The sequence below is a fragment of the Erythrolamprus reginae genome, chromosome 3 (assembly GCF_031021105.1).
Source record: "Erythrolamprus reginae isolate rEryReg1 chromosome 3, rEryReg1.hap1, whole genome shotgun sequence".
NCBI lineage: Eukaryota > Metazoa > Chordata > Lepidosauria > Squamata > Dipsadidae > Erythrolamprus > Erythrolamprus reginae.
This window is the reverse complement of record NC_091952.1, coordinates 110989480-111010506: the sequence shown is the minus strand read 5'-3', so window position 1 is coordinate 111010506 and position 21027 is coordinate 110989480. Positions and strand designations below refer to the sequence as shown.

The 21027-nt window shown below is 38.9% G+C and overlaps 1 protein-coding gene across 1 annotated transcript; it reads left to right on the top strand.

Moving 5' to 3' along the window:
• The first annotated feature begins 3698 nt into the window (after positions 1–3698).
• On the top strand, positions 3699–20799 carry LOC139164355 (complement factor H-like). The gene is made up of 8 exons (XM_070746377.1): positions 3699–3775; positions 4054–4236; positions 5077–5259; positions 5575–5781; positions 8700–8879; positions 12917–13090; positions 13738–13905; positions 17313–20799. Exons 2-7 carry the CDS (start codon positions 4173–4175, stop codon positions 13902–13904), a joined length of 975 nt encoding a protein of 324 aa, XP_070602478.1. The 5' UTR covers positions 3699–3775; positions 4054–4172; the 3' UTR covers position 13905; positions 17313–20799.
• Positions 20800–21027: the final 228 nt, after the last annotated feature.

Sequence of the window (21027 nt, the reverse complement as noted above, 5' to 3'; positions counted from 1 at the left end):
ACATATTTTTCAGAGTATAAATATATGCTACCTAAATATCATGTAAACAGCCTTTTATACCAGTGCCTGATACATTTTGCAATGTTTACCAAATCTATGGTTGGTCTTCCTCACACTGAATACTGAAGTTATTCTGGCAAGACTGGACTAGGACTTGCTTTATCTAGCCTGCAATAATCATTGTACTTTTCATTTTTCTAAACATAGAAACATAGAAGTCTGATGGCAGAAAAAGACCTCATGGTCCATCTAGTCTGCCCTTATACTATTTTCTGTATTTTATCTTAGGATGGATATATGTTTATCCCAGGCATGTTTAAATTCAGTTACTGTGGATTTATCTACCACGTCTGCTGGAAGTTTGTTCCAAGGATCTACTACTCTTTCAGTAAAATAATATTTTCTCATGTTGCTTTTGATCTTTCCCCCAACTAACTTCAGATTGTGTCCCCTTGTTCTTGTATTCACTTTCCGATTAAAAACACTTCCCTCCTGGACCTTATTTAACCCTTTAACATATTTAAATGTTTCGATCATGTTCCCCCTTTTCCTTCTGTCCTCCAGACTATACAGATTGACCTCTTGTAGTCAGGCATTATATTAAGAGCCCTGCCACAGGCAACAGGGAAATACATGCAAACTATCAAAATCTCATGCTAGTAACCAAAACTGTGATGAAGATATATTATTGGCTAGGCAGAGAGAATTATTGTGTATTATTGTGTATTGGACAAAATAAATAAATAAATAAAATAAAATAAATAAGAAGGGATTGATTTTCTTCTGAAAGCTGTTAAAAGCTTCTTTGGCTCTTTTACACAATACAAAAATGAACAATAACTGGGCAGATTCTTTGGACATGCAAAATACGAAGAGTAAGAAGTTCCCTGAAGAGAATTTGTAGTTGCTGATTCTGAGTAATGATAGAAGGGTTTCTGCAGAAAAGGAAGAATCCGTGATATCAAATACATGTGATTATGCAAACTTTTATTCAAACAATTCATAATTTCCTGACCTATGTGGCATAAACTATGGTTTATGCCAATTGTGTTTTGATATTGCATTAGCCAAATTTGTGGCTTGATGATGTCTGGATGGGGCTGGAGGAAAAAGAATGCAGAAAAGTTCATTCTACCACTAAACTAAACCAGACTGAGAAACCAATGCCATGATGATTGCACTGACATCCCTTAGTCTCAAAAGGATTCCTCAAGCAGCTGCTGCTGCTGATTAGCACTACATTTATTGTACTAGCTGCAGTTATAGAATCTTGTAGATCCTGGAGGAGATAAAAGGTATTTCCACTAATAATACAATATGTTGATTACTGAGGGGCAAATAACATGGATTTTGTTATTTGTTAACCAACATAGTTACTTTGTATTTTAATCTGATTTATATTCTTTCTTTTAAAGTCATGTTCAAGATTTATTAGTTTTTAACATTCCTAAACTGATAAACAAGCTGGAGACTAGCTCTTGATAAGAAAAGTTTGTTAATACAAATTGGAGTCTGGCTTATCTCTTTTGAGAACGCTAAACAACCTTTCTCCTCACAATTTATTCCCCCTCAGACCTCATTTTAATAATAACAATTTTAATGCTACTATCCTGTCCAATCCACTTTCCTCTTTCGGATTTCTTTGTTATGTTAACTATAAACAAGGATGTAAGCTAAAGATAAGGGTTAACTTTTTGAATGTCTTTTGTCTGAATATTCTGATAAATTGTAATTAAATAATCTTCCTGTCTTGGTTTGTCTCATTGGAAAATATGCACACTGAGGTACAAGCCTGGAAAAGCCATATTCAATTTCAATTCAATTTATTAGATTTGTATATGGCCCCTCTCCGTAGACTCGGGGTGGCTCACAACAATAATAACACAATATAAAACAAATCTAATAATTAAAAGTCATTTTAAAAATCCCTTATTAAAAAGAAAACATACACACAAGCATACCATGCATAAACTGTATAGGCCCGGGGGAGATGTCTCAGTTCCCCCATGCCTGGCGGCAGAGGTAGGTTTTAAGAGGTTTATGAAAGAGAAAGAGGATGGGGGCAATTCTACTCTCCGGGGGGAGCTGGTTCCAAAGGGTCAGGGCCGCCACAGAGAAAGCTCTTCCCCTGGGTCCCGCCAGATGACATTGATTAGTCGATGGGACCCGGAGAAGGCCAACTCTGTGGGACCTAACCAGTCACTGGGATTCGTGCGGCAGAACGCGGTCTCAGAGATATTCTGTCCGGATGCCATGAAGGGCTTTATAGGTCATGACCAACACTTTGAATTGTGACCAGAAACTGATTGGCAACCAATGCAGTCTGCAGAGTGTTGGTGTATCATGGGCATACCTAGGGAAGCCCATGATTGCTCTCGCAGCTGCATTTTGCATGATCTGAAGTTTCCGAACACTTTTCAAAGGTAGCCCCATGTAGAGAGCATTACAGTAGTCGAACCTTGAGGTGATGAGGGCATGAGTGACTGTGAGCAGTGACTCCTGGTCCAAATAGGGCCGCAACTGGTGCACCAGGCGAACCTGGGCAAATGCCCCCTTTGCCACAGCTAAAATATGGTTTTCTAATGTTAGCTGTGGATTGAGGAGGATGCCCAACTTGCGAACCCTCTCTGAGGGGGTCAATAATCCCCCCCCAGGGTGATGGATGGACAGATGGGATTGTCCTTGGGAGGCAAAACCCACAGCCACTCCATCTTATCAGGGTTGAGTTTGAGTCTGTTGACACCCATCCAGACCCCAACAGCCTCCAGGCACCGGCACATCACTTCCACGGCTTCGCTGACTGGACATGGGTGGACATGTAAAGCTGGGTATCATCAGCATATTGATAACACCTCACCCCATGCCCTTGGATGATCTCACCCAGTGGTTTCATGTAGATATTAAATAGCAGGGGGGAGAGGACCGACCCCTGAGGCACCCCACAAGGGAGCAACCTAGAGGTTGACCTCTGACCCCCCACTAACACTGACTGCGACCGACCAGAGAGGTAGGAGGAGAACCACTGAAGGACAGTGCCTCCCACTCCCAACTCCTCCAGCCGGCGCAGAAGGATACCATGGTCGATGGTATCGAAAGCCGCTGAGAGGTCGAGAAGCACCAGGACAGAGGATAAACCCCTGTCCCGGGCCCACCAGAGATCAGATATTGGCCTTCAGGACTCATACATTTCAAAATGTCTAAAACAGTTTATATATATATAATCTGTTTTAGACATTTCTGTTTACAATCTGTTTTTACAGGTTTGTAAATATACAAACCTGTAAAAATAAGGAGATTTTTGAATTTAAGAAAAATGTATTATAAAATAGTGACACCATATTTTCTCCAAAAGACAAAAAATAAAAATAAAATAGGAAAAATAAAAATAAAATGTAGTCACATTTTCCCTTGTACATGGAAATTTTCCTGGTTAGTAAGAGGCGGAATAGATTTGGCATCTTTCTGATTCTGTATCAGTATCAGTATTCTTCTGATTGATACAAGGTAATGTTATTTTTTCTGTTATTCTAGCATCTGGGAGTTGATATTATTTTGTCTCTCTGGATAGTCATAGAAGTGCAACCAATCCTAGATCTGCAGTATCGAGGGGTAGGGGGATAGCAGGTATTAAAGTATTCAAACACTCTTATAAGGTTGGCTAATGGTTAACTATATTTGGCTAAAGATTGTTAAACTTCAGAGTCATTTACGGAAAGTATTGGATAGCTGCAAACTTGTAATTCCTATAACTATTGGCAGAATAAATGCAAAATAGGTATGTGGATATCAAATATAATTTAATTAATCAACAAATTTCTACAGTGCCTATTTCATCTGAGTCGTTCTGAATGCTTTACAATAAATGTTAACAAATAATGTTAAGAGCTGGAAGAAAGGGAAAATTGTTTCCATAATAATTTTGTTGTTAGCTTCTGCTACTTATCAATCCTGGAATCCAAGTGATTATTTTTCCTTTTGAAGAATTGAAGAATTGGAAGCAATGCCTGAAAAGCTGAACTATTTCCTTCATTTGTTTGTTGCTATTTATTCCAGTAATATTTCCTCCTCCCTAAACATAAAATGATGAAGGGATAGTAGTGTCTGGAAGAAATGTGGTGAGATATCAAAATTGCTGAACTGAGGTTTGGTAGTCAGACATTGCCTGAAGAGCTATGAAGAACTGGCTGCTCTTAGTTGCTGCTTTTCTTCTCTGGCAGAGCTGCTCTTCTCAAAATGGTAAGTTAAGAAGAAGAGAAATCAAAGGTTTACTAAGCAAAAGTATTTCTATGGCATTCATTAAAGGAGCAGTTATTTTTAATGAAGTTAAAGAGTTGCTGCGATTTCGCTGGGAAACTCCACCTCTGGATTTCCGTTGCCAGCTGAAGGGCCCATTTTCGAACTGGTGGGATTCCCCTGCTGGGATTTCCCTGCAGCATCACTAATATTTTAAAAGAAAAATTTAGATTTTTAAAAAGAATGCTAAAATAAAGTTTTTTCACCTTAAGATTAAAGAATCTGAAAGAATATAATGATGAATTGGGCTAATATTAATGATGATAGTTTATACAGTTTAATATCTGCTACTAAAAATATATATTATTTTTCACAGCAAGAAAAAAATGATTTCAACTGATTGCTTCATTTAAAGAAACACACACACATTTATTAATTTTAGAAAAGGGTATTTTGCTAAAAAAAGTATGCTTTGTAATTTTTATCATAGGTTCATAATAAGCACATATTAAGTTTCTGTGTAATTTAAAATATTATTAATATGTGTGCAATATTTTTTGATGATTTATATCAATTTAATATGTTAATCCTTAGAGGAGGCATTGTTAATTTGTTCATTTTTAAGATGCTTTTATATTAGCTTTTACTTAGATTATCTGATCAATAGATATACATATTGCTGCTTTTTCCTATATATTTCAAAAATACAATAAACACATACAACTTGAATTAATATTCATTAAACAGATTTATTGACATCTTTTGAAAAGTCAAGAAATATTAATAATCTCAAAGCTTTGGGTTGGAATAAGGCCAAAGTCTTTACCCTTTCATATTTAATAGAAAGAGGGCAAAACTGCAGTGCTCCACCCAGGATTCAGAATGGAGACATTACTACTTTATCTGAAAAGCAGTACAAAACTGGCTCTTCAGTACAATTCAGATGCCAAAAGTATTATGCCATGGAAGGTCAGAACAGATCTTTCTGTGACAATGGGACCTGGACAGAAGTACCAATTTGCCTCGGTAAGCAGAAGACAAAGTCTCCATCTAAGTTTCCTCATCATTTTCAAACGTTGGGATCCATTTCTTTCTTTCTTTCTTTCTTTCTTTCTTTCTTTCTTTCTTTCTTTCTTTCTTTCTTTCTTTCTCACATAAATATGATTTAATTGATCTTGCCTACATCATCTCTCCTTTATATATGGGTTCAGTTCTACATCTGAGGGGAACTGGCTACAAGATAAAAGTTAAATTCTATTGTTAGACTCTCCAACAAGATAATATGACACATTTGGACCCTGACTTCTTCTCTAAAATAATTTATTTTCTTTTTCATCTGAGATCCCTGTATGATTCCCAAGGCTGAATTGGAAAGGCAGAAGATACAAGTTAAAGATGGAATGGATGCGCCTGAAAATACATTTGTCCAACGTGGTCATTCTATCGAGCTGACCTGTAAAACAGGATATGTCCTGGCAGCAAATGCTTCCCAATCAGCTTCTATAATCCATTGTGATGGGACACCACTCGTAATTCCTAATTGTGAAGGTGACTCAAAAATTTTAATTGTACAAACTGGCTAAGTTAGTGCAAAAGCAGCACATTCATCCTTGAGAATTTTTCAAAAAGATTGTTCATTCATAAATGCAGGATAATATATCTGCATGCCAATACTGTTTATATCAGGATTGTTAAACTGCCCACTCACAGGCCAGATGTGTTTCATGTAGGCCACACCTACCCCAGCACCACAAAGGGAAAAAAATCATGAAATATCATATGACACCGCGAGTTGGGCACCTGTGGTTTATATCCTTGAATGCTACAGTAATTGCTTTTGCCAAAAACAAATTCCACAGTTGAGTTATTAAACTTATATTTTTAAAGAATTCATAAACTATTACCACACTAAAATCCATATAGCAGTAACAATAGACATTGCAACTCAGTTACTAACAAGAATATAGGAACATTTTTTGTTACCATTGGAAAACATTGCTTTGCTTCTGATCTTGGGACTAGTCTACTAGTGGATTACACACTGGTCTAACATCTCCCAGAATCGGCAGTTTCTATATAGGAATAAGAAGAACTTGGAACATGGAGATTTTTGTTTGACATTCATGGCATTTTTCTATCATGTTGCTCCTTGTGGAACATGTTCCTGCACCTGTAGGTGACAGGAGAGGCAGCATCTTAGGGCAGCTGTTCCAGAAAAGGGGAGCTGCAAAGAGAAGAATCATTTCCTCACCAAATTGATAGTTGGGGACCTTAGTGAATGTTGTCTTGCCATCCAAGATGGACAAGAGTGAATACTGTATTTGGAAAGTTCAAAATAATCTACCAGCACTGAAACGGAGCCCACCTATAACATCAGGTAAGGGCAGAACCACTGCAATATTGAGCCCCTAATTTGTAATTTACAATCCTTTCAGGTGACTAACAATGCTACTGGGATTGACAGTGGGACTCAATAGTAGCTATGGGAAAGGGCGGATTCCTCTTACCTTCCTACTGGTGTGCTGCGTGCGCATTGTGATGTTTCACGTATGTGTGCGATGTTTCACGTGTGTGTGTGATTACTACGCTCACGTGTGTGGGAACATTCCCTTGCGTGCTTCTGCTTCTGCACAGAGAAAAAAAATCACCCAAAATTGCACACGTGCGAGTGTCCCATCATGTGATTTTGCTCCTGCACATGCTCAGGGGGACAATTTTCATCCAACAATTTTGATCAAAGAGCATAAAACTCTGCTGAAAATTAGAAAAAAGATGGTGCCATGCATGGACCAGCAAAGACAGAACCGGAACTATTGTGCATAAGTTGTCCAATCAGAGGGTCACTACCCAACTATCATGCCGGACCACACTGGTAGGAACCTACCTCTGCTATGAGGGCATCACATTGCAGCTTTACATTTCAATTAAAGACTAAAGTGCTGAGAAAGAGCAATTACAGCAACTTGTTGAATTTATTTATGATCTTACAAATAAATCCAAGAGTATTAAAGTGCTTTTAATTGGAATGTATAATTTCACAGTATTATTTTAGACACCAAGAAATTTTGAATTTGCTAGTGCCTATCAGTAGGTGTGGTTGCTGATTAAAATAGCCTGATCTATCTCTCTATCTCTATATATACAGTATATATCAGTGAAGGGCTGCACTTAACTTTGTATGTTGGGATGCCTCTGGGGGGCGGCAGGCATGGGCGGGTGGGTGGTGGTCACAGTCATGCAGGCAGGGGTCAGGTGCACATGCCCAGTGTGATATTTGCTTCCTACGCATGCAGAGGAAGTGAAATCGTGCACAAGGACATGCATGACCATGAGATTTTGGCATTTTTTTGCACATGCAGAAGGGCCGCTTCTGTGCATCAGTGTAGGGCTGCACTTACCTTTGTATGCCAGAACACATCCAGGTGGGTAGCAGGCATAAGCAGGCGGTTGGTGCTTGGATACATGCACCTGGCACAGGATTTGCTTCCTGCGCATGCACAGGAAGCAAAATCTCATGTGAGGACTCGCACAACCATGAGATTTTGGCATATTTTGGCTTCTGTGCATGCAGGAGGGCTGCTTCTGTGCACCAGTGAAGGGTCACACTTACATTTGTATGCCAGGACACCTCCAGGTGGTTGGCGGAGCATGGGTGTTTGAGTGGCAGTCATGGGCACAGGGATAGGGGTTGGGTGCATTTGCCTGGCATGGGATTTGCTTCTAATGCATGTGCAGGAAGTGAAATCTTGTGTAATGACACACATGACTGTGAGATTTCAGCATTTTTCATCTTTTTTTTGCTTCTGCGCATGCAGAAGGGCCACTTCTGCGCATCAGTGAAGGGCCGCTGCCCAGCAGGGGGGATGCCATCCAGGTAGTGGAAATGGAGCTATGAGTACAGCTCCAGCTGACCAGTAGCTGGTGGCATGTGGCAGATGCAAAAACTGGTGAAAAATGCTGAAATTTATGTAAAATAATGAAATTTATGTAAAATAATCTCATAGTCTCATGTGCCTGGCCGCTGGTCAGCTGGAGCTGTCCGCACAACTTCATTTCCACTTCCCAGATGGCATCTCTCACTGTCCGGGCAGCAGCCCTTCACTGATTATATATAACACATCCTAGATCTGAATGAAGGAAATATTCTCATTGAAGACTTTGTTCTGTACAAAGTTGAATGTGCACAACAGCATGTGAAATTGATTGTCAATCAGTGTTGCTTCCTAAGTGGACAGTTGATTTCATAGAAGTTTGATTTACTTGGAGTTATATTGTGTTGTTTAAGTCATTCCCCTTTTTTTTTGAGCAGTATTTATTTATTTTATTTATTTATTTATTGGATTTGTATGCCGCCCCTCTCCCTGGACTCGGAGTATATTTCTGTGCTAATAGAAAGCAATGCCCATCATCTGATACAAGTGCAAGCTTTTCCTTTTTTGATATAAGATATGATTTATTTTGTCCAGAAATTACATGCAACTCTCCAAGAGTATTGAACAGTTCTTTCCAATCTGTAAAAAATATATACCATGATGGGGATCTAATTCGAATACAGTGTGACAGTGGATTTACCCTTGAAACAGATTATGGAGGAAAGGTGGTTGAATGCACCAAAAATGGATGGTCACCTTCACCAAAATGTATCTGTAAGTAGAATTTGCATACATTATTGATTAGGGCCAATATATTTTAACTCTGCACTAGTGTACTTTTTCACATTAATTTACATAAATTTCTTTCTTTCTTTCTTTCTTTCTTTCTTTTTTCTTCCTTCCTTCCCTCCCTTCTTTCCCTTCCTCCCCCCTCTCTTTTTCTGCCTGCCCGCCTCCCTTTTCCAATGGGACAAATTTCACCTAGCACTTTTGGGCAGACTTTGCACATATTTAAAGGTTTTATTTACTTGCAACAGGATATAGGCAGACTTAAAAGGAGGATGCTCTATCACAGGGGTGACAAACCGGTGGCCCATGAGCCGGATGCACCATGTGCAGGCTGTGCCCAACCCAGCTCCGCAAATGTGGAAAACACTGCAAAATGTTACAGGATAGCAATGTGATACAGCGAGTTTGACACCTGTGTACTATCAGAACAGAATAAACAAAATTGTACAATTGCAATCCCACCCATTTAACTTGAAAGGTTTCTAAATAGATATCAGATATGTGCAAGAGATATGTGGAAAGTGCTTGTCACACAAAGCTTGTCAAAGAAAGAGAAATAACCAAACTTATAGGCAAAGTCACAGGTAGATAGGTAGACATGTTAGAAAGGATAAAAACAACACAGACAGTATTACTTTCTGTTACCAAAATGAATAAGCCTATTGTAAACATAAATACAAATTATAAGTTGGGGAACCTAGTGTTTCCTAAATTTTGAACAGAAGAATAGGTGTATAAGGGGCGTGTATAAGCACACCATTGTGTCTACTGTCCCTGTCTTACTGTCCTATTGTCCAAATTACCTCTACCTACTTTGCTATTGTTTATGTTCATACCAATACCTGCTATCTTGTACATGTTTTGATAAACAAACAAATAAAATAAACCAGCAGATCTAAAAGTTGAATGAATGAATGGGTGGATGAATGGATGGATGGATAGATGGACGGACGGATGGACAGACACAGACAGACAGACAGACAGACAGACAGACAAACAAACAAACAAACAAACAAACAAACAAACAAATGTAAAATTCCATGAGGTTCCTTCCTACTCAGCAAAGGAGTAATTCTGAGATAGCTAGCTATATCCTAATTTAAGATGCAGGTGACACCCCGTTTCCTTTTCTGGAAACAGTGTTGAAGCCTTGGCTCTATTGTGAAGTTCTTGTGAATTTTATCATGTAAGAAGTTTTGAACCTCTAACAATTGGACTGGCTGACAACCCTAAACTAAGTCTTGGTGTCCTGTATCAGATTTGGGATATTCTTCTGTGTACTACTCTTAAAAAAAGAACACCTCAGGCAAGCTTCTGGTTCATTGATATTCCTTGTTCACTGTTTATCATTTCAAGCTTGAAAAAAAATTGCAAGATAGTATCATCCTAGCTACCGTAATTGAATATGAAATGAATTTAAATACTTTTCTTTAACTTTCCCCTCCTTCCTTCTACATTTCCCCCTGATTTTCTAGTAATAGCTATTGCAGGAGAGACGGAGTAACGACACGGACACAAAAGCTGGATTTAAACTGGGTCATTTTTATTAATAATAATTTAGCATAATTTATTTAATTAAATTAGCATAAATTAACATACCCAACTATGACCCAAACAATGGACCTGCAGGGTCAAACAAATGCTTCCGGGGCGGAAAATGACGTCAGATAAACTTCCTGGGCAACTAGCTTGATGCTAGTCCAGGTGAGGGACCCCTCCCTCACCTGAGACCATGCCATGCACTTGCATGAGGGGGGTCCAGCCGGCTAACCCCTAACAGGGGACTTAAAGGTACGGGACCCAAAGACAGGTTCCCCCCAACTGCTCAGGTCGCTTCCACCACAAGTTTGGAGAGAACCTGTCAATCATCCCCAAAGATGCCCAAGAGAGAACGCGCAGTTGCCCAAGAGAGAACGCGCAGTTTCACCACCCAGTTTTCCGCCCCTAACCTGCCTACCCAAATGACCAAAGGTAAGCCAATTAGCCTAACAGGTGCAAGCACCCCCTAACTGCACATCCATCTCCCCAGTGTGGAATGGGCGAAAAAATGGCCCGGCTAAAAGGCAAAGCCGCAAAAAATTCCCATTCGGCCCCCCTAGGGGCGACCCACAATAGCACACTGCAAAATAGGGAGGGCGGGTGGGTGTCTGCTCAGGGCAATGGTCTGGGCGAAAAGGCTGAGCCCGGGCCTGCACGCCCTTAAATAGGGCCGGCAAGCCCCGCCCGGACCTATCAGCAGTCAGGCCTCGTTGGCCTGACTCTCGGCCGAAGTCTCGCCTCGCGAGACTTCGACCGAGCCTCAAGATGGTGGCCGCCAGGGGTCTGGTGTCTTCCCGGCCCTCCCGCAAATGCCGCTGGCGGGTAAGTCCGCCGGCGCTATTTCATTCATTTGTTCATGAGAAGGAAAATGAATCAAGTGCAAAACTAAAAGGGAGACTTTTCTCAGATCTTTGGCTATTTCTCTAGGTCCTTAAGCCTTTGATGCTTTCTAACAGTCTGTAATTTTATAATCATATGATCTCTCTTCAGTTTTCTCTCTTTTGCATTATTGCATTTTCCTTGTCATTATTTAGCAAAGTCCACCAATTCTGTCCACTACAACTCTAAGCAATCGGCATCTCCTTTACTTATGGTTTATTTAGTTCAGTGTTTTTAAACCTTGGCAACTTGAAGTTGAGTGGACTGAGAGTTGAAGTCTGTACCTCTTCAAGTTGCCATGGTTAAGAAACACTAGCTGGTTTGAGAATCAATTTGTAAAAATAACATTTCAAATGTGGCTGTACTTTTAATTCATTGAAAACGTATATCACTAGCAATTTTAATTTTTTTAATTTTTAATTTGTTTTTTTTTAATCTAGAATGAAGGCTCACACGTCAAGTCTTTTGCTGTTCTAAAAATCCCTTTTAACTTTAAAATAATTTTGATCAAATGTACTTAAGAATGTAAGACCAGGTGCCTTATGTACTAAGTGAACCCAATGTCCTTAGAGGTTTCATTGTATTATGTTGGTGCTTTTACTTCCTCTGGGACAGTTCTAATCAGTGTTGATGGGAAGAGAGGTCTAGTCCATAGATTCTGATTGCAGGGTGCTTCAGTGCTCTGAATTGTCCCGATTTGTGTTTAATATTAACACAAAGACACTGAGTTTCATTGAAAGGATTTAATTTGATTATGAAAATAACTGAATAATAGTTGGCATTAACATTGAGTATTGTCCACTCCCAGTATGATAAACATCAATTGGTTCCATGTGAATTCTACTATGATGAAAAATGAAATTACAAGTATAGATTTCTTTCTAATCATTTAGATATGTTAAATAGCATTTGTGCTATTTGTGTTGCTGTGGCATCACAGTTGGTGTACTTTCTTTTCTCCACTGTCTCTTCTTTTTGGGCTGTGATATCTATGATACTTGCTAATCACAAACTCAAGTATGCTATTCTTATATTGGATGTTACTTTCTCTATGACATAGACATGCCTTTGGTTTATTGGATTCTGTATCCTAACCAATCAGTGGAACCAGTCAGTTCACTCCTACCTGCTGGGAACTAGGCTGCACGGACTAGCATTGCCTTTGCCTTCCTTTCTGTTCCATGCTGGGGATACCTAGCCTATCTGGCTGTGAAAAACCTGTGCGCTGAGCCACCTGTGCCGTATAAGCGGACACTGGATGAAGGATCTGTTGCTTTGACCACCCTTTCTACGTCCACCCCCACCTCTCTTCCCAATATGGGGTTCCCTGAAAATGTGGGTGCAGCTTCTTATCCATCCACTCCTGTACCCCATCGACTAACATTAATGAATACTGATGACTAAGCAAACATCTTAGTCAGATTTAGTCATATTAAAAAACAAAACCCCCCACAAACCCCCAAAATGTCTGAAGTTGTTTTTACTGTAACAAAGCAAAAATAAAAGATGGATGGACCAAAAAAAAATAGCATTTGTGCCTTATTTTTTTATTCCAGTAATTACAAAGAACATTAATGTAAAAAACCTTTGTTTGCATTTTACAGTAGAAATAACTTGCCAGGCAGACTATATAGAACATGGAACCATATTATCTCCAAAGTTAATTTATAAGGAAGGGGAGATAATACCATTCTCCTGTGATGAAGGTTACAGATATGTTGACAGATCAGATGCCTTATGTACTAAGAATGGATGGAGTACAAAACTTCAGTGTACAGGTATGTATGTTTTTAATGATCTTGGTTATTCTGAAATCTTATACATATTAGATGCATAGGATTGCAACTCCAATCAATATGAAAAAAAATCTGATAATTTAAAAAGGGGCACGAAGTTCGAGCACGAACTCTCTTCAATATGCCTCTGGCTTGCTGCTATGTTCTGTGCCCAAACTCTCTTCAATATGCCCTCAGCTTGGTGCTACGTTCTGTGCCTGATCTTTCTTCAATGTGCTCCTTGCTTGCTGCTATGTTCTGTGCTCGAACTCTCTTCACTATACTCCACACCCACTGCTACCTTCGCCGCCCATTCTCTCTCTTCTCCAATGCCTTGGCGCTTTGCCATGATGGTAGCAGAAGAGATGGGGGGGATGGAGACCCTGCACGGCAAAGCCTGGCTCCAGTTCCCTTGTGATCATCAGAACCTACAAACTTAAAAGCGCTTGTTTTGGCCGCTGCTCACAACAGCAGCAGCTGGGAGAGAAGTGAGGGTTTGTACAATGAAAATGGTTCGTGGGAAGAGGCAAAATAATCCTGAATGCCCGATTCGTATCTCGAAACGTTCGTATGAAGAGGCGTTTGTAAGACGAGGTACCACTGTACATTAAACTCCCAGGCAGTGACTCCATATTCATCTTTCTCTATAGAAATGCAATGTCCACCTCCATATATGAGGATTGGCACCTTTCGACCTTACCGAACTCAATATATGTATAATGATGTAATTGAGATATGGTGTTCTCCTATGCCCAATTATGGAAATAAGTTTTCTAAATGCACTGCTAATGGTTGGAGCCCACCTCCTTTCTGTTAAGGTAAGCAGCTTTTCTTTTAGTTTCTTTGTTTTTTATTTCTCTATAAAGCATAAATTGCTTTATTGACAATGAATGATTTATTATGAAATAATGGCAGTATAATTTAAGACATAGTAGTAGTGCTTCCAATTCACCCTGTTTGTTAGCCAAACTTTGAGCATTTATATATAAGCATTTGAGAACATTATGTCCCTGGGATTTTTTCCTGGATCTCCTATTTGATGTTTGAGATTTTCATCAATAGCTTTATAACTTCAAGATTTTATAGATTGAAAAATAAACTCTCAGATTTCTGAAAAAATTCATTCTACAGGGGCGGACTACAAAATGGAAACACCTTGAAAATCCAGATTTGGAATCCAGATTCCCTTCAAACAGTTTTTGTGGAAACTGGGTTCTGTACATGTCTATTGAGCTCTGCAATGATTTTAGGAGCTGTGATCTTGTGATCCGCTCTAACAATTTGCTTTAGAGTCTGACAACTTTGACTTTTGACCAGACCTGTGCTTGGCTAAGGACGTTTTCCCTTCTCTTTAAAAAACAGTCATTATTTTTGAGACATTACCTCTTGAAATGCCAAACATTCGGGCACTTTCTGTTACACTAGCGCCTGTCATTCGAGCACCAACAATTTGGCCTCTTTGAAAGTCTGAGAGGTCTACCATTTCAAGAAGGTTATAACCATTTCCCTTAAATTTCTGTTTTAAAAAAGGTAGTTTAAAAAACCATATCAAACAATAGAATTTTTTAAAAAAACATTAAAATATGTCAAGTTTTTATTGATTTGAACATGTTCAAACATTATGATGCCAAAAAGTCAAGTGTTTCCATTTCTTTGTCCACCGCGTAGCTTGCAAGAAATGCTGGCACAAATGTCAACTATAGTTTGAAGTACACTATGAAGTGTGAAAACTGACATTAAACTAGAAAAATTGGATATTTATATAGGATATTTCTCTATAAAATAATAGCCAGGGACAGAGAGGTAAAAATAACTACCACATGACCTGCGCCAGGTGATTTTACCAAGATAAATTTTTGCACTTTCCAATGGTATGCTGATTCTTGGTTGATTTGTTGGTTGGTCATTCATTCATTCATTCATTTATCTGACTTCTATGCTCTTCCTCTCCAAGGACTTGGGGCGGCTCACAACATATAATAAACAATATACAATATCTTGAATCCAATTAATTAATTAAAAGTTTAAAACCCCAAAAAAGCCATTAAAAACAGTCACTCCATTCACTTAGCATTCTCTCAACACATTAATTCACCAGGGGGCAAGAATCTAGAGGGGCCCCAAGCCTGGAGGCATAGATGAGTCTTAATACGCCCCGAGTGTGCGGAGAGGGGCAGCATATAAATCCAATAAATCTAATCTAATCTAAGACTCTTATGGAAGGTGAGGGGGGGCAGTATGAATCTTCAGGGGAAGCTGATTCCAGAGGGCCAGGCCCCCACAGAGAAGGCTCTTCCCCTAGGTCCTGCCAAATGACATTGTCTAATTGACGGAACCTGGTGAAAGCCAACTCTGTGGGACCTGATCGGTCATTGGGATTCATGCGGCAGAAGGTGGTCTCGCAGGCATTCTGGCCTGATGCCATGTAGGGCTTTATAGGTCATAACCAACACTTTGAATTGAGTCCAGAAACCAATTGGCAGCCAATGCAGTCCACTGAGCATTGGAGTAATATGTATGTGTCTGGGAAAGCCCATGACTGCTCGCATGGCTGCATTTTGCACAATTTGAAATTTCCGAACACAAAGGTAGCCCTCATGTAGAGACCATTGCAGTAGTCGAACATCAGGTGATAAGTGACCATGAGCAGAGACTCCCTGTCTAGATAGGGCCGCAACTGGTGCACCAGGCGAACCTGGGCAAACACCCCCCTCGCCACAGCTGAAAGATGATGTTCTAATGTCAGCTGTGGATTGAGGAGGATGCCCAAGTTGCGAACCCTCTCTGAGGGGGGTCAATAGTTCCCCCCCAGGCTGATGGATGGACAAATGGAATTGTCCTTGGGGGGCAGAACACACAGCCACTTCATCTTGTCGGGGTTATGCTTGAGCCTGTTGGCATCCATCCAGACCATAACAGCCCCCAGAAACTGGCAAATCACTTCCACTGCTTCACTTAGTGGACACGGGGTAGAGATGTATAACTGGGTGTCATCAGTATACAGATGACAGCTCACCCCGTGTTCTTGGATGATCTCACCCAGTGGTTTCATGTAGATATTAAACAGCAGGGGTGAGGGGACCAATCCATGAGGAACTCCACAAGGGAGGGACCGAGGGGTCAACCTATGACCCCCCCACTGTTAACATTAATATAGGAGTTGTTGGTATTCCAAGACACTCCCCTTTTCAGTTACATAAGTGACCCCATGCCAAATCTGATGTATGCCTGACAAAGCAAGGTATAGGTGCTCCTTTACAGGGACCTTTTCAGATCAGGCAGTTCAAAGTGAGAAGGCTGTGGAAGATAGCTAATAGTTCCCTGGGAAAAGCAAAGGTTCTCTGTCTATTGAAGCATCACAGATAGACTGCATGAAATAATAGGAGAAATCAATTACCATTTTCCCCAAATGATTCTTGACAAATGTATCCTTTCTTTTAGGTACACTGAGAGAATATGTACCACCAAAGACAAATTTCTTGTGTGTCCAATCACACTTGGCCAATAAAGAATTCTATTCTATTCTATTCTATTCTATTCTATTCTATTCGCTCTCCTCATCCATAGCTGAACCTCTCAGCATAGTTTTTGAAAAATCCTTCAGGACTAGCTTCTATTTTGATCTTTTTCATTTAAGTTGCATAAGAAAGATAATAATATATATTGGGTTTTTTATACAAATTAGATGCAATTTGCAGCAAATAATTTTTCATATACATACCTATAAAAATGAAACATTTGAATTTAATAATTTAAAATAATGACAACATTTTTTTTCTAAAAAAATTAAATAGGGGAAAGAGAAATGAAACATAAAACAACATTTTTCTTTGTAAAAGGGGATTTTTTCTGGTTAATAAAAGGAGAAGGACAGATGTTGTATCCTTCTGATAAGGAAGCAATATCTTATTCCCTAACTTCTCTCCTCGGGAGTTAATAATATTTTGACCTTCTAGATATTTGTTGAAGTGCAACCCAATCCTAGATATACAGTATTGGTGAGGGGAGGGGACAACAGGTACCAAATTGCACAAACAATTGCTAATGTTTAAATGCAGGTAGCTGAAGATTGTAAAACTCCAGAATAATTTAAGAAAACAATTGGATATCTACACTGCCCTTTTTTTCTGGATGATTTACAATAAAAATAGTGTTAAGCCATGGAAAAATGGTTTCCATGACCAAGGACTTTCATAAAAGTAATGTATAATAATTTTGTTTTTAGCTGCTGATTCCGAAGACCTTGGGGTTGTTCAGAATTGATCAACACAGGAATGAAAGTAGAGTTTATGTTTCTTCTGAAGAATTGGAAGCACTGCCTGAAAAGTTGAATAATTGCTTGATCTGTTTACTGTTATCACCACAACACAAAGTTCACAAACTCTCATGGTCCTCATTTAGCTATCAAGATCATACTCTTATTCCAGTAATACTTCCTCTTTACACATTTCCTAACAAAAACCAAAGCAACAAGCAAAAAGGAGGAAGGGATGATAGTAGCTCAGGGAAATCAACTGAAATAGCTAAACTGATGAACTGATTTTTAGTGATTGGAAGATTACCTGAAAAGCTATGGAGGCCTGGCTGCTACTAGTTACTGCTTTTCTTCTTTGGCCAGGCTTTTCTTCTCAAAACAGTTAATTAAGAAAATCAAGTGGGAAAACAGTGTTGCTTGCATTAATTAAAGGAAGGGAAAATGCTAACATTTAAAAACAAGCTTATAGAACATCTTTAAGGATGTTCTAGTTAAGAGTTAAATATTATAATATAACCTTATAAATATATTTTTCAAAATGGATCTTGAATGAGGAATGTAGAATATATATAGATATTTGAAACATTTGATTAACCTGAATTATCAATCAACAGCCCATCTTAAAGCAATGACAATAGATAATCGAAATTGATATTTTTACATACAGAGGTGTTAAGTTAATTTTTTTTTTAAAAAAATAATAATCATTTTTTTCTGCCAAACAATCTGTAGTATATTTTGTAAACACATTTAATAGTTCAGTTTACAGTCTAATCCAAGATTCAAGATTCTTATATTATTCTGGGAATCGCCAAATGTACTTTGATAGTCAGAATCTGATAGAGGTTCACCCAGATGGCTTTCTATACTTCTTTTTGTTTTGCTTTGCTTTTGATTGTTTGTTTTTACAGTATGAAATTACAGGTTAAGATAAAGTTTAGAATTTGGCACTGGCCTTTCCAAACTACATTCCTTCAAATGCATTTATTTAACATAGAATTTGCCATGATATCAATTCAGCCAGATTTATTGTTCTATCCAAAGTGAACCCATTCAAAGCAAATCTTGTAGCACATTTTTAGATTACCAAATCCCTTCTCATTTTTATTACTATAGACTAACAAAGCTATGCTTCCTTTAATGAAAAAAGTGAATAGAACTTTATAAGGAATTTGATGTGTTCTTCTTGAATCTGATAGAGCTATTTGGTGGAAACTTATACAGAAGTATAAAATATTATCTCAATGACCTTTTATAAACATTAATTGACTTGCTAGATTATTGTAGGTCAGCAGCTGATACAGCTAATGTTATACAAGGAGCCCTCATTTAGCAGTCATACCCACGCAAAGGCAAAAAATCCCAAAATGCCCTGATACATCATGTGACCATAGAGTATGAAACCCATGCTTTCTAGCATCAGATGGATATGACCCCATATGCCCAAATGAAGGGAAAGTTTTCTGGAACTTGACTCACAATGAAGCCAGATAAAAGGGCTGACCTTGTAGCCTTTAATCCTGTTCCCCACCCTTTGGAATATTCACTCTGATGTTGGGATAATTCACAAGAAGAGAATGTTTATAGTTGTGTTCATTTGAGGGGAAGAGAGTAAGCATGCACACCAAGGGAAGTATACATTGTTGAAGGCCTGCACTCTTTACCTAGTGCAACTCAGGAATCATTTCAAAGGCAAAGAGAAGCCTTTACCTGAAACCTGATTAAGGTGTCAGTAGCAGTGCCAGGTGAATGGTTCCAATCAACTAAGACAACAAAACTGAATTAGTTAACATTCAGTTAGCACTTTTTAGGGAAGTGCTACACTGGGGAGAAAAGCAGCTCAGAAATAATAACTTGTTTAGTTATTTACTTGTTTAATTAACTCAAGGACTCAAGACCCATCCCACCACTAAAAGGACCCAACAACAAATAATACTATGATGAATCAACCAAAGCTAACCTCTTCAACACATTCTTTGGCTCAGTCTTTGTTAACAGCAATGGCTCATCCCCAAAATTCACTAATTGCAGCTCAAATGCTCACAAGGACTTAACCCAAATAGACTTCACAGAAGACAATGTTTGAAAAGCATAACGTGATCTTAAACTTCTCTATCAATTGGGCCTTATGGTCTATGTCAGGGGTCCCCAAACTTGACAACTTTAAGACTTGTGGACTTCAACTCCCAGAATTCTCTAGCCAGCATACCTGGCTGGAGAATTCTGGGAGTTGAAGTCCACAAGTCTTAAAGTCGCCAAGTTTGAAGACCTCTGGTCTATGTGCATACTTCCTAAAAAAGTTTTTCACAGCCATAGCTGAACCACTAAGCATAATCTTTGAAAAATCATTCAAGACCAACTCACTATCAAAGCTATGGTTGCAAGCAACAGTCATCCCCATCTTCAAAAAAGGAGATCCCAGTCTAGTTGAAAACTACAGACCAATCTCACTATGTCGCATTACATGCAAAGTCATGGAATCAATCATAAACCAATCAATTACCCTCCACCTAAAAACTAACAACTTACTCTCTAACAAACAGTTCGATTTCAGAAAAAAATTATCTTGCAACCTGCAACTCCTTCACTGCAAAAACATATGGAGCCAAGGTGGCGCAGTGGGTAGAGTGCATTACTGCAGGCCATTAAAGCTGGTTGCTAGATCTGCAGGTCAGCAGTTTAAATCTAATCACCAACTCAAGGTTGACTGAGCCTTCCATTCTTCTGAAGTAGGTAAAATGAGGACCCAGATTGTGGGGGCCATTTGCTGGCTCTGTTAAAAAGTGCTATTGTTAACATGTTGTAAACCGCCCTGAGTCTAAGGAGAAGGGTGGCATTAAAAATTCAATCAATCAATCAAACAAACAAACAAACAAACAAACAAACAAACAAACAAACAAATAAATATGGACTACACATCTCGATTAGGGCAAATCAATAGATACAATTTACATTGACTTCTGTAAAGCCTTCGACTCAATGGTTCATGACAAACTATTTCTAAAACTCAAATCCTACGGCATCTTAGGATCCTTCCATAGTTGGATAACTGTGTTCCTATCAAACAGACAACAAGTTGTCAAAATAGGGAGTGCCATATCTAATCCCGGTTAAGAGTAGCACACCCCAAGGCAGCATACTTGGACCAACACTCTCCATACTCTATATAAATGACCTTTACAATCACATTGCAAGCAACTGTATTCTCTTCACCTGTTGCAGGAAAAACAAGCCTATATGTTCATGGAAATAGAGACCACATGGAGGTAGAGAAACTCAGGTTTATTGCTTGCAAGGTTGAGAAGTAAAACAAGAAAATCTGAATAACAATTAACACTTTTGGTTACATTCTTATACCTTTTCGGAAAAGTAGGATGAACAAGTGTGTAATTGCATGGACCAATGATCTGGGTTACATGTTCGCGTGGGGAAATAAAAAGTAAAATCAACAGAAAAATATGATTACATGGTGGAATATTGACAAGGTCAGGATAAATGCAGCATAAATGTGCTTCATGATTCGTGATACTTATATTTATTGATATATATAGATATTTTAGCCTTCAGATATTTCACTTCCCAATTCCCGATGTGTGTATATTTCCAGAAGTCAGTTGCTTAACAAACAGACAAGGAAAAGAGGAAGTCGAGAAAAGTACAGACTATGCAGTTATGATCTTTTTGC